This window comes from Bos grunniens, chromosome 6 (assembly GCF_055505025.1).
Source record: "Bos grunniens cultivar Pamir isolate PY7600 chromosome 6, Bosgru_T2T1.0, whole genome shotgun sequence".
NCBI classification, from domain to species: domain Eukaryota; kingdom Metazoa; phylum Chordata; class Mammalia; order Artiodactyla; family Bovidae; genus Bos; species Bos grunniens.
The window spans coordinates 52,237,350-52,251,407 of NC_141170.1; the positions used below are offsets into that span (position 1 = coordinate 52,237,350).

Sequence of the window (14,058 nt, forward strand, 5' to 3'; positions counted from 1 at the left end):
ACTGCCTTATGATCCAGCAATCCCACTGCTGGGCATACACACTGAGGAAACCAGAAGGGAAAGAGACACGTGTACCCCAATGTTCATCGCAGCACTGTTTACAATAGCCAGGACATGGAAGCAACCTAGATGTGCATCAGCAGATGAATGGATAAGAAAGCAGTGGTACATATACACAATGGAGTATTACTCAGCCATTAAAAAGAATACATTTGAAACAGTTCTAATGAGGTGGATCAAACTGGAGCCTATTATACAGAGTGAAGTAAGCCAGAAAGAAAAACACCAATACAGTATACTAATGCATATATATGGAATTTAGAAAGATGGTAACAATAACCCTGTGTACGAGACAGCAAAAGAGACACTGATGTATAGAACAGTCTTATGGACTCTGTTGCAGAGGGAGAGGGTGGGAAGATTTGGGAGAATGGCATTGAAACATGTATAATATCATGTATGAAACGAGTTGCCAGTCCAGGTTCGATGCACGATACTGGATGCTTGGGGCTAGTGCACTGGGACGACCCAGAGGGATGGTATGGGGAGGGAGGAGGGAGGCGGGTTCAGGATGGGGAACACAGGTATACCTGTGGCGGATTCATTTTGATATTTGGCAAAACTAATACAATTTGTAAAGTTTAAAAATAAAATAAAATAAAAAGAAAAGATGGAAATGAAAGGAGAATACATGTAAAAATAAAAATAAAAAAATTTTTTTAAACATGTAGGTTAAGCCTTACATGCAGATCCCCACCCCCGCCAAAAAAAAAAAAAAAATAACCCTCTCCAAACAAGCAAAAACGCCTGCATACAGAGCGTTAGTGGGTTGCCTGGAGTTACCACTCAGCTTTCCAACATGACCCCATGAAACAAGACTTCTCTCTGGTCTACTATTCATGATGTAGTTTCGGCAAGTGTGCTTTCCCTAGAAAGCAGCCCCCTCAGAAAGAACTCCGAGGGAGCATTTGCTTCTCCTCAACGAAGAGAATATAAAAGCATACAGTTATGACTTCACTTGACTATTAACAACGCGGCAGGCAAAGGAGGTATTTGAATTTCTCATCTTTTGTAAAGACATCATAATTTACAATTCTCAGGAAACCCTCAGCCTCACAGCCCACTTTCTTTTGACAGTACTTGCTCCAATCATGACAAGCAGTCTTTTGTCCAAGCCTCTATCTGAATTTTGTGCCTACAACACTATCCAGTGCATACACATGAAAACTGGCAGTCACACCTCCCTCATCCTCTCCTATCTTCTCTTCGCATCTCCCTATTTAGGATCTTCAGGTCTTTTATTCAAATCCTCAGTAGCTCTCAGCATCAAGTCATAGTTATTGCAGAGATAACACATATGTTCTTATGATTTAGATACGTTATATTTTTAAAACTGAACAAGTGAGTTAAAATTACCCAGGAAAATACCATAATACTCACCCAGTAAATAATCACTGAGTGAATGAATGGATAAATGCCCTGTCACTCACTTCTGAGCTAGCTGCAGACAGCCTCACTCTACCACAGAGATGTGACCGTGGAGAAGGCTACCTTTGGATGGGAAGGTCAAGTTTATGGTATTCGGGTGTGCAACATCTACTCACCTGCATGCCTTCTTGCCCAGAGATGCCAATGCCAATGTCTGCCACTTGAATCATGCTGACATCGTTGGCACCGTCACCTTCGTGAGACAGGAGAAGAGAAACAGATGAGGAGCAAAGAAAAGATGCAAACTACAAATCAGTAGCAGCCTCTCAAGCCAACAAACTAATCCTTCAAGGTTTATCCCATGTCTCCAAGCTGCCTGGAAGCTGGCTAAGCAGGAATTCAAGGTGGTATTCCATTGCCATCAGAAGAATTCCAAATCAGTACTACTTGAAAATCCTTTGCCTGGGCTAGCCTCCCCTTTGTCTATGTCACTTACTCTACTTCCAATTTCCCAGATATACTCTGCTTCTTCTAGCCCTGCACCTCGTGTTTCTCTATTCCTATAACACTGCCCTCATCACCCCCGCCCCACCTTGCTAGATTTTAATTGCTCTCTCAGCTTAGATATCACTTCCTCTGGGAAATCCTTCTCATATTCCTTTTAAATAATACTTATTTATTTGCTTATTTATGGCTATGCTGGGTCTTTGTTGCTATGTGTGGGCTTTCTCTAGTTGCAGTGAGCAAGGGCTACTCTCTAGTTACGATGCGTGGGCTTCTCTTTGCAGTGGCTTCTCTTCTGGAGTACAGGCTCTACTGAGCATGGGCTTCAATGGCTGCAGCACACTGGCTTAGCTGCCCCACAGCATATGGAATCTTCCTGAACCAGGGATTGAACTCGTGTCTCCTGCATTCGCAGGTGGACTCTTAGCCACTGGACCACCAGGGAAGTCGTCATGTTTCTTTTAGATATGATGCCCCTTCCTTAGGTTTCAAGTACCACTGAGTGTGTCTCTAGTAAACCTGTCGCGTGGTATTATTATGGTTGCTATAGATTTCCTTGTCTCAACACAGGGGAAGCTTCTTAAGAGGAGTTATTACATTCCCACTGGTAATGAACATTGGTTGTTCCCAACTGCCCAGCAAACTTTACTTGTTTTCTAATGAAGTATCCTACCTTTTCCTGGGGACTGAGTCCATGTGTTTTGTTAGGATGAACCCAAATCTCCAGATTTGGGATGGGCAACTGAAGCAAGCCTGGGAAATTAGCATCATCTGTTCCCTGGCCTCAGTGATTGGTTCAGAGATGGGTACATGATTCAACTTAATTGATACAATTGACATGTCCAGGGCTCTAGCCTCAGGAACATACGGATCCAGGGCCTTGAACAATTCACTCATTTATATGTTCTTTCAATAGGACAGTTGAACAGAATTCCACCCTAACCCTGATACTTTATTCCAGCAACTTGAAAACATGTACTATTATTTCTCTCAGGTTGCTAATAGGATGAGATATAAAGGTGGGAATTTTCAGTGGCTAGAACAGCATCCTGAGGGGAGAGGCTACCTGAGACTGAAAATAATCCAGGTAGAAGCAGAGACTATAAGGGAAGACTGAGTTCTCATTGTGCTAATGTCTGAATTTTGGTATGTCACAGAACTTAATCTCACCCTGTTTCTCTTGTCCACTTATATTCATTTTTGGTGAGCTTATCTAATATCAAGGCTTTAAATATCATCACTAGACTTACAATTCCCAAATTTATGTCTCTAGCCAATTCCTCATTGCTAAAATCTCAGACTTTATCTCCAGCTGCCTACCTAACATCACTGCTGACAGCTAATGGATTTCTCAAACTTAATGTGTGTAAGCCCCAACTCCTGCTTTCCCTGACTCCATCTCAGTAAATGGATGCTCCATCCTTTATACTCTTAGAGATAAACCCTTGACCTCCCCCTTGACGCCTACTATTCTTCAACACATCCAAGCCATCAGCAAATTTAACCAGCTCTTTCTTCAAACCATGTCCATTATCTGATCACATCCCACCACCTCCTCTGCTCCCACCTGGGCTCGATCCACAGTTCTCTTCTCCCTGAATTATTACAACAGCTGCTCAACTGGTCTTCCTTATGTCCTTGTGATCCAGTGGTTACTCCCAACACAGGAGCCAATGTGACCCTTCTCAACTTAAGGCAGATCATGTCCCTCCTCTGCCCAAAGTCCTCCTGTGGCTCCCTATCTCTACAGATAAAAGCCAAAATTCCTAATGGCCTCCAAGACTTTACATGATCTGGTTGCCTGCCATGTTTCTGCCCTTCACTAACCTGCAGAAGACCCTTCTTTTTGCTCAACCCGCTTTGGGTTTGACACGCTGAGCATGGTGCACATCCTGACATTTCACTGTCTTCTCTGCCAGAAACTCCCCCCAACCCAGATCTCCTATGGCTGCTTTATCATCTCCTTCAAGTCTCTGCTCACGCCACCTGATCAGTAAGACTATCTCTGAAAAACCTATTTTAAATAGCAGCCCCTTCCCTCTCCCCCAATGCTCTTCATCCCTTGACTTTGATTTAATTTTTTCAATAGCACTTGTCACTATCTGACATCTTAAATCTTTATACCTTTTTGTTTTGTTTCACTTTTTACTGCATTGCCCTCCTCCTAGATGTAAGCTCCTTAAGAAAAGGTACTTTGTCGGTTTAGTACACTTGTCTTTCTCCACTGCCTAGGAAAATGCCTGGTACATAGAAGGCACTCAGTAAACAGTTGTTGAACAAATAAATGAATTGTTAATTTTCCTGAGTTTAACTTTCTTGAAGGTAGAACTCAGGGACTTATCAGGTCTACGTTTAACTACATAACCCTTCTAACCCAGGTGATCTGATATGTAACACAGACTCCTATTATGTTGTTTTCTATGTCACATCTCTACCACCTGATTCATAACAGGGGGCCAAATAGGTGATGGAGGGGAACGGGGAGGCAGTCGGGGATGGAGAGAAAGAAGGGAGGAGAACGACAGACCCAGAGAAGGGCAAAGGGATGTACGGAAGAAAGGACAAACAGAAGAATCAGCTTTTGGTGTGACACGAAAGGGAGAAGCATGGGGCTGGGTTCCACTCCCACTCACCGATGGCCAGGGTCATCACCCGGTGGTGGCTTCGAACCAGTTTTACCACCTCGCTCTTCTGTAGGGGCGTGGCTCGGCAGCAGACCACAGCTTGGCAGCGAGCAGTCAGCTCCAGGAACTGCTTCTGCAGACTCTCCTGCAGGGCAAACTCCAGGGTCTTCCCTGTGATAATGAGTGCAGCCCGAAGCCCTGAGCCCTGCAGGGTGGGAGGAGGCTGGTGTAAACTCGCACTCAAGGATGCTTGCTCTGGAGAAGCTGGGTTCTTCTGAAGTTCTTTCAAAATTGTATCCATCAGCATCTCACAGGCATTCTTGAAACAAGAGGCACAAACATTTAGCCTCGGGGCTCCCTTGCTGGCCACCTTCAGCTAAATTTATCACTGCTATTCTTTAACATCTGCCGCATCCAGGCAACCCCAGGGAGGGAGTAACAGGTTCCTTTTGAAGACCTCACAGCTCTTCTGCAGAGACTTCTGTGTGTATGTGGGAAGGGGATAAATAGATGAGGAACATCTCACTTCCAACTACACAACTGAGAAATAGGTGTAAGATTTATTTGTGCAGTTTACAAATATTTGTGCAGTTTACTTCTCAAACTATAAATCTCAAGTGTGCTCTCGTCTCATTCTTCCATTTTCTATGTGCTTGGCTTTAGGCAAATTATATAACCTCTCTCACCCTCAACTTTCTAATCTGAAAAATACAAATGTCTACATTATAAAGTTGTTGTGAGGAGTAAGTGAAATAATACACGCAAAGCTCCTAGTGTAAAGCACAATACTCAGAATTTAAAACAGTAATTATTATTTTTCTCTTCTTTTTGATTCAACTCGTTTATTCACTCATTCACTTACTATTTACTGAGAATTCTAGGTGCTGGGGACAAGTCAATGAACCGGAAGTCCCCACCCTCACCGAGCTAACATTCTGGTCCTGTTCTCAGCGGCCTCAACACAGTTGGTTTGCATACAATCCCCTCCACTCTCCTCACCCCCGGCTTGTTAGGAAGGTCTCTGAAGACAGCACTTTTAATTTATTTTTGAAACCATCATAACGCCTAAAAGAGGACCAAGTTAGTCACTCAATAAATATTCATTGATGAATTCTACTCAAAACAAGAACAATATAACCAGAAACTACAGTGTCAAATGACACAAAGGACAGAGACAAACAAAAGCCTAGAGCACTGCATTTAAGTTTATACACTCGGTCTAAAACAGTTTATTCAGGAAAGAGTCCCTCACTCAGAGGCCATTTTCTCTTATTTCAAATGCTGTTTTATCAAGTATTTCTCAACCCACAATAAAATAGACTATAGTAGGTATGGATATGTAGGCACACATGGACACAACAAAGGCTTAACAACCTTACTTAACAACAGGGATGGATACACAATTAACAAGAGAGTCAACTTCAAAATGGAGCTACCTGGCAACCTTTACCATGGGTACAAATCTGATCCCATACACCTCAAACGTCCCCAGTGAATCAAATATGCTCATTAGAGGCTCAAAATGTAATAGTAAAAAATTATCTTTAAAAACCCTCTGAAGTTTGGTTAAACTAAAATGGTACATGTGGAAGGTAACATACTCTGCAGTCACTGAAAATCAAGATCTATTAACCTGTTGTGTGCTGTTCAGTTGCTAAGTCATGTCCGCTTCTTTTGCAACCCTATGGACTGTAGCCCACCAGACCCATCTGTCCAGGTGATTTCCCAGGCAAGAATACTGGAGTAGGTTGCCACTTTCTTTTCTGGGGGGTCTTCCCAACCCAGGGATCAAACTCACGTCTCCTACAGTGGCAGGCGGATTCTTTACTAGTGAAGCACCAGGGGAGCCCTTACATCTGCCAGGGGCCATATTAAATAATGTATATTTCCCCATTTAATACACACAACAATGCTATAAAATAGGGATTACTCTCAAATTACAGGTAAGGAAAATGACTCAGGTGGTTAACTCCCAAAGGTCACATACCTGGTCACTGGCAGGCTAAGCATTTGAATCCAGGTCTTACTAGACTTAAGGGCACATCCATTTTAGTGACTAAAATCACCAGGCATTTTCTGGTGCTAACTCCCTAGCTGATACTGGGATCTGGCTGCTAGTTTTGCTTATAGGTTCCTGAGCCACTGTCCACTGCCAAGGAAAACTAAGTCTGTATTAAGGAAAATTCTCCTCCCTCAAAATGTACCATCTAGTTGGGTACTGACTGACGACTGACCATAAAAACATGGCTAATCAAACATGGTAGCCTGTGACCAAGACCCAAGACATGATCCGGGTGACAAGTTTCAGAGAATTTCTGAGAGGCAGGTTGCTATGCCAAAATGAACGTGACTGATAGAGTCTGACAACTTAGGAAGGAAGGAGGAAGGTTTTCCAGGCAAATTATACAATACGCACAAATTCTTAGTATCACTGTATTAAGAATATTCAATAAAATGCCTGTTTAACTAATTAGATTATTTGTGTTAGAGATGAGTGACAGGGCTGGAGGGAAGAGGGTATTGGAAAATATAGGCTGAATCCAAACCTTTTAAATTCCTTCTCCCTAAAAGAGGAGAAGAAAAAACTTTTTTCCCTTCAAGTTCTTTCAACTTTTGATATTTTCAGGTGCACTATATAAGATTTGCCACTAGAGGGCAAGATTATCCTCTGAGCCTAATTTTAGAATTACCAGGAAAATACAAGATTACACCAGAAATCACTTCCCCTCAGCTTGAAAGGGAGGTAGGTGCCTGCCTCACAGCTTGACATATTTTGTCATCATGGGCTAAATCTGGTCAATTCAGTGATAATTCAATATGGGGGTAAAGGGAGAAGCAAATACAATGTAAATTCTTTTAATGGGAATTTTTTCCTTTGAATCATTATATTTTCCAAGCCTTTAAAATAACTAAACAAGCTACATTGCTGGATAGTAGTAGCAGTACAGTCGCTAAGTCGTGTCTGACTCCTCTGACCAAATGGACTGTAGCCTGCCAGACTCCTCTGTCCATGGAATTCTCCAGGCAAGCATACTGTGAGTGGGTTGCCATTTCCTTCTCCAGGGGAGTTTTCTGACCCAGGGATTGAACCCAGGTCTCCTGCATTACAAGTAGTCTCCTGCATTGCAGCCCCGATTCTTTACCGACTGAGCCACCAGGGAAGTCCAACTGCTGGACAGAAGAACTAATTATCAAGGAGCTAATGGTTATTGGTTTTTCTTTCTCCTAACAGTCATGAAATCACAAGTATTCCACTGGCTTTGGGAAAAAAAAAAAGGAGACTGGGCTAATCTCAGGGTACATACTTTACTTTCAGTATTGAGGACGAAGAGCTTGTCATTCGGCTCCAGTAGTTTGCACGCATAAGCAATGTTGACAGCTGTCTCCTGTTTGTCCCCTGTCAGCATCCAGATCTTGATTCCAGCTTTGTGAAGGGCTTCTATAGCCTCAGGGACCCCCTCCTGCAGACGATCTTCAATGCCAGTAGCACCTAGAAAATAACCGGAGTTCAATAGGGCTTGTAAGAAACAAAAGCCAGCTGAAGCCCGCCTAAACTATGATGGAACCCTATCTGTTAGCTGATCCTGTCCTGAACTATGCAAACCACTCCAGTAGCTTCAAGGGGTCCAAATGAAATGTTGACCCCTCAGACCAAAATCATATACAAAAAAGTAATACTGGGGGAGGAAAGCCTTAGCAATCAATGAGTTTATCAAACTCACTTGCTCTCCTTCTGGCTAGCTTTCTTCTAGGGGGTTCGAGGGGATTTCACTCAGTTACTTATATAAACTTAATCCCCAATTTTATAATTCTATAATTCCCAAGGGTAAAGACAGGCTTTTAAAGAATGTTCTGGTCAGTAACACACAATATCTATTTTTAATGCTCTTTCATACTATAAGTCCATAATTTCCTTTTCTAAAACAACTGAGACTAGCTATATTTTGGAACTCAAAAGCTCTGCAGATTTTTAAGTAACACGGTACATGTGTCATATCTTATAATATCTGGTAATCAAGCATATTAATATTTCTTTAGCAAAACTTATAAACTACAATCACACTAATTAGGATAATAAACACTTTAAACTGTCTTATCAAATGAGGCCTGATCTTGCCAATAAATGAGTTTTGGCGCTAAACCCACAGAGCATGTTGAGTTTGGGACTGCAGATGAGGAAAAGTGGATCTATTATAGACCATTCACACTGTCATGGAGAAATGACTTGGGAGGAAGATCATTACTCCACTGGCTAGAGACCAAGTCAGGTCATTGCTTTTCTCTGAACCTGAGGAATGGAGCTTAGAGACTGGTATTTTGGTGTGTTAGCATTTATATTAGTATCTAGAGGTCCAGACTCTAAAACAGTGTTTTTCAATCTTGACTTCCTCTTGGGAACTACTTGGGAAACTTTGAAAAATTCAAATACCCCGGCCACATATCAGGCCAACTGAATCAGATTCCATGGGTAGGCACTGGTACTATTTAAACTGCTCCAGGTGATTTTAAGATGCAGTTCAATCTGAAACAAGAGGTGTCAGGTGTGCAACTTTTAGCTGAAACCAAAAAGTAAGAGAGAGAAAAAAATTTTTAGTCCAATTGCAGGCACAGAATAAAGAATATGGGCCCTAGAGTGAGGGATGGATAGCTCTGAGCTTCTCACCAGCTCTGCCGGTGACTAGACTGTGACTCTGAACAAGTCATTAAACTGCTCTGTGCCCCAAGTTTCTTCTACATACAACAGATCTGTAGCGTGGGATTCAAAAAGACAACATATATTAAAAAACCTTATCCAATACCTGGCAAGAAACTCTAGCTTTCTTCTCTTGAACAAGAGTATTTATTCAGCTTTATAGTCTATGTTAAGTGTTGAATTGTTAAATGATCTTAAGGATGATCACCCTGACCCTACCACAAATGAAGTCAAGTTTATTGTGGTTGAAAATGGACTGGGAAAGATTGGAAGGTGGGTAGAAATCAAACTGGACAGGGTGGATAGAACCACAAATATATATTGGATTAAAGTGGGAAAAAAAGGCACTGGTGAATAAATAACTAATACAGAGACATTAAGCATTTAAAAAAATTCTCCATTAAGACAATACACCGTAGTCCACCTACCAAGTAAAGTTAGTTTGTTCTCCAACCTCATGGCAGATTCAAGGAGTAATTCTTCCCTGTTGTCAATGCTGGTTTCAGCTAAAAAATGATTTCTCAGCCACTCTGCATATTCAGTGTCACTCATGACCTATGGAGGGGGAAAAAAGCTATGAGGCAGGCTATGTGATAAACCTGTCAAGACCCACCCTAGAAAAATATCAAACCATGAACTCATTTTAGGTATACCTCTTTCTGGGTTCACTCAGGCCAGGTCCAAATACCATACGCAGTAGCAAACCTTTCTGTGATCAGACTAGTAAAACCCTGAGGATGGATGGACCCTGTAGCTCAGTATCTCTGGGAAATTCTACTCATAAGATGCAAGTGGGTTAATCCATTTAATTAAACCAGGAACTATGAAGAGAGAAAGGAGAAAGGAACCACTTGGAAAGTGAAATCCAGGGGGATTCTAATGGTGCAGTTGAGAAAGTGGCGTTGGGTACTCAATTTCAGGTGTCACAGAACTATAGGGCAGCACTGTTTCGTTCGGCCGTACCATGCGGCACGTGGGATCTTGGTTCCCCCACTCAGGGATCAAACCCACACTCCCTGCATTGGAAGCTTGGAGTCTTAACCACTGGACCACTGGGAAAGTCCCACCTTTGATTTCTTTTGATGGTTGGTTTATGGGGTGAGTTATTCATAGGGGTTAAAAGAAAGAGGAAGCCAAATGATTAAAGCAAGAAAGCTCTCTTCCAAACAAAACATTAAGTGGAATTCCTAGAGAAAGAACCAATGCTACATGTTCCTTTGTCTTCAGCTTGCTATAGAGAAGAAATCTACTTTCAATTCTTATAAAGCAGCATGCAGTTGATGGGGTGAGCCAATTCCTCTACTCGTTCTTGCCCACAAGGTAATTTGATTTGGGAGAATCTGACATTTGCTGGGCTATATCTTTATTAGGACAGAATCATTCCACTGAAAAGGCAGAAGCTCTGTTTTGATCTTAATTTCTTCACTCTTACAACCATGTGTGAGACAGGCTTTTGATTATCCTTGCAGCTGAAATTAAGTGCTTCGGAGTCTATAAAATATGCTACTTTCCCTAAGGCAGTTCCCAAGAATTAGAATTTGGGAAAGAAATGAGAGATGCATGCACTGGCCTCAGGACCTAGTTACAGTCTCCAATTCAGTTAAGACTCCAATTCAATCCGCAGTTCTCTCAGGAGCTCTATCGTTTAGGTATTATCGGACAGCCATTAAAGAATGGATACTTTGATCTACACAACTCTCTCCATCTTCTCTACTAGTTAGAGATCACAATGAAGGACAGAAAATTGACACTCTGGCTTCTAACACAGCAAAAATTAACTGCAGGGCTCAGAGCCAGGGAGGGAGAGGATGACAGAATGAGTGGGAAGTAGTTATGGAGGAGAGAGAGAGTTGGCAAGAGCAGCCTTCTTGGTTCTCCTCCAGTATTTCCCCTGTGTGGGCTGACAGATAAAACACTGAAGGACAAGAAACAAGGAACAAAGTCTTAGCTATATCTTGATAGCAGACTCCCTTCCCTTCCCCATAAGTACATTCTTCCCTTGCCTTAGGCCTTACTAGACTCTCCTTCCCTACCTTAACTAGACTTCCCCATCTTCTCCTGCCAGGGCTCTCATCAATGAGCTAGCTGAATCTCCACTGAAGGAAGAAACATTACCTAGGTGTGCATTTGGGGATACAGTTGTAGGGATGGGACTTGGCATGTCTTGGCTTATTAATAAGGGGGGGGATCTCAAGGTGTAAGGTTTTGCATAGGCTTATTACACCTGAGTGGGCTTCCCAGGTGGCACTAGTGGTAAAGAACCTGCCAATGCAGGATACATAAGAAGATGCGGGTTCAACCCCTGGGTCAGGAAGATGCCCTGGAGAAGGAAATGGGAACCTACTCCAGTATTCCTGACTGGAGAGGCCCATGGACAGAGGAGCCTGGTGGGTCCACAGGGTTGCAAAGAGTCAGACACAACTAAAGCAACTTAGCACATAGCACACATTACAGCTGAGCAGCTGGACTTGGTCAGTACAGAAGCCATGCCCCACTGGCCAAGGGGCACAAAAAAAACTTAACGAATTTACTCTTAAAAGACTCTGTATCTCAGTTTCTCCCAGGCTCCCAGGGATGGTTTTGGTAGTAACACCCCTCAAATCACTTCTGGAACTCGACTTTCTTATTACATAATTTTTTATGTAGAAAGGAAAAACTAGGTCTCAGGATTATTCTACATAGACAATAATCAAAACTGAGATAATATTTAGGGAATTTATCTGGATTTACAGATAAAGATGTACAAGCAAACAAGGAAAAAATATCAAGAACTTCTACGGTGAAAATAAAGGCCAGTCTCTGGCCTCATTCATTAAAAATGCTGCAAGACAGAGGAATGACATTTACAAGGTACTGAGAGCAGAGAGTAGGATCCAGGAATTTTTATTCCCAGCCATACTGCAGTTTCCAAATGAAAATACTCAAATCTATTGAAAACTTTTCTGGCAAAATACTTTGAGAACAAACTGACCAACTAATATATAAGGAATAAAGAAGCTATATGAAAAGAAAGCCACTGGCCCAGGAACTTTCTCAGATATCTGGATCAGGGTTTGATACATGCTTGTTTTCATTAAATGATGGTCGAACACAGGAAAGAAGGAAGCCAGAGGGTGCCCCAAGCAGCCTCACCCTCTTCGCTATACACAGAGTGCGCAGGCCTCGTTTGGCGTAGTCATCCAAGTGCTTCTGGGTTTTCTCCCTTATCATCATCTGCTGTTTTTCCAGACCTGGTCCATCTGAAATAATTGACGACACACAAGTGCTCCTACCAGCTTACCCAACGACAGACATTTTTTAAAAATAATGGAAGCTTAATCCATAACAAACAAAAGGCCTCACAGTTTTGAACCCTAAATGTGCATTTATAAAAGGGACCCCCTCAGAATAAATTTTTCCCTTGTTCCTTTCTCCTTGGGGAGAAAAAGGCCCCCAAATTAATATAAATAGCATTCCCACAACAGTGATAATGACAGTAACAATGATTATACTGATGCTGGCTGTCTTCCACCGAGCACTTACCATTTTCTAGGCTCTGAGCAGAGGCACTGCATATATTGCATATAGTATATCCCTTTGATCCATTATCTGCTGATTATACTATGGACAAACGTTATTTGTTTTTGTAAAAATGTGAAAGACTATACTTGAGAACCCTAATATTGCATAAGAATTATATAAAAATGTGAAACCCTATACTTGAGTGTAACTTCTGTTGTTTTAAATGTTTGTGTCCTCTGCCATGAGTTACACAACATTCTTACTTTCAAAAGAAAGAATACAGATTTGAACCCTGGTCTACGGAACCCCAAAACTTAGGTGCTTTCTCACCAAATCCTAGGCAACTTTCCCTACTTCATCAAGTGTGATGGATCCTCACAGATCTGCTTGTTTGCCTTTACAAGACCATTGAGAGTAGCCCTGTGATCACCAAGCCCTTCCCATCACTTCTTTCTCAGACCTGCATGAACCCACCTGGGGAAGCCACAGAGAGCAACTCCATGATTGCAGAATCAGCACCCTTTGTATATACCACCACTTGGTTGGAAAGGGGGTGCCGGACCACCACGGACATTCTTTTTCTTACTGAGTCAAAGGGCAGGATGTGTAGGAGTTGAAATGTTAATGGTCCCAAAGCGGCAAAGTCCACCACGACCTGCTCTGGGGTCCGGGACTGCAGAGTGCACTGGTAAGCCCGGGCAGCATACACTAAGGCAGCTTCATCGGGGCTCTCAGCCTCATAACACAGGCTGGAGGTCAAGGGCTGTCCGGGGAGGGCTTCCACCTTGCCATTTGCGATGCCTGCATCGCTGTTTTGTTTCTCAATTTCTGTGGGACAAGCTGAGTCATCAGAGCCCTGGAGGCTCTCACTCGTCTGGGAGATCTCTTCCTCCACAGGTGAGGCTGGTTTCATTCTATTAAACAGAGAGAGTCTGCTCACAAAGGCGTTTGGGACTCCAGATGGCTCTTTCCCACTGGCAAGAGACGGTGAACTCGACCTTCGGACAGACAGTCTCTGGAAGAGGTTTTTAATCTCTTCCAAAGATTTAATGGGTATTCCACGCAGAGAAGAGAGTCCGACCTAAGAAAGATAACATGAGAAGGTCTCAATAAAACAGTCAAAAGCAGTTGATAACAACTATGAAGTCAAACTAGGGGACAAAAAGGACAATGAAAAGTTACTACTCCCTTACATAGCAAACTGTTTCATGTTTTGCACAATGCTGCAAAAAAATTAATAAAAATAAAAGCAGCCGTTATGAAAAAGATGTGCTAATGTTGATAGCACTGCGAATTTCTACAACCATT

The 14,058-nt window shown here is 42.4% G+C and overlaps 1 protein-coding gene across 20 annotated transcripts in view; it reads right to left on the reverse strand.

Annotated features, from left to right (window-relative positions):
- The window catches only part of ATP10D (ATPase phospholipid transporting 10D (putative)), a 140,495-nt gene that overhangs the window by 35,795 nt on the left and 90,642 nt on the right, over nt 1-14,058 (reverse strand). For 17 of the 20 annotated variants that reach the window (XM_086405894.1, XM_086405893.1, XM_086405886.1 and 14 more), the window contains 6 exons: nt 13,225-13,831; nt 12,382-12,488; nt 9,678-9,804; nt 7,862-8,046; nt 4,566-4,875; nt 1,605-1,681 (listed from right to left, as the gene is read on the reverse strand). In XM_086405894.1, the coding sequence (XP_086262020.1) occupies nt 1,605-1,681; nt 4,566-4,875; nt 7,862-8,046; nt 9,678-9,804; nt 12,382-12,488; nt 13,225-13,831 (1,413 nt within the window). The remainder of the gene's footprint in view (nt 1-1,604; nt 1,682-4,565; nt 4,876-7,861; nt 8,047-9,677; nt 9,805-12,381; nt 12,489-13,224; nt 13,832-14,058) is intronic. The other 3 variants (XM_086405889.1, XM_086405899.1, XM_086405902.1) reach the window with 1 other exon arrangement.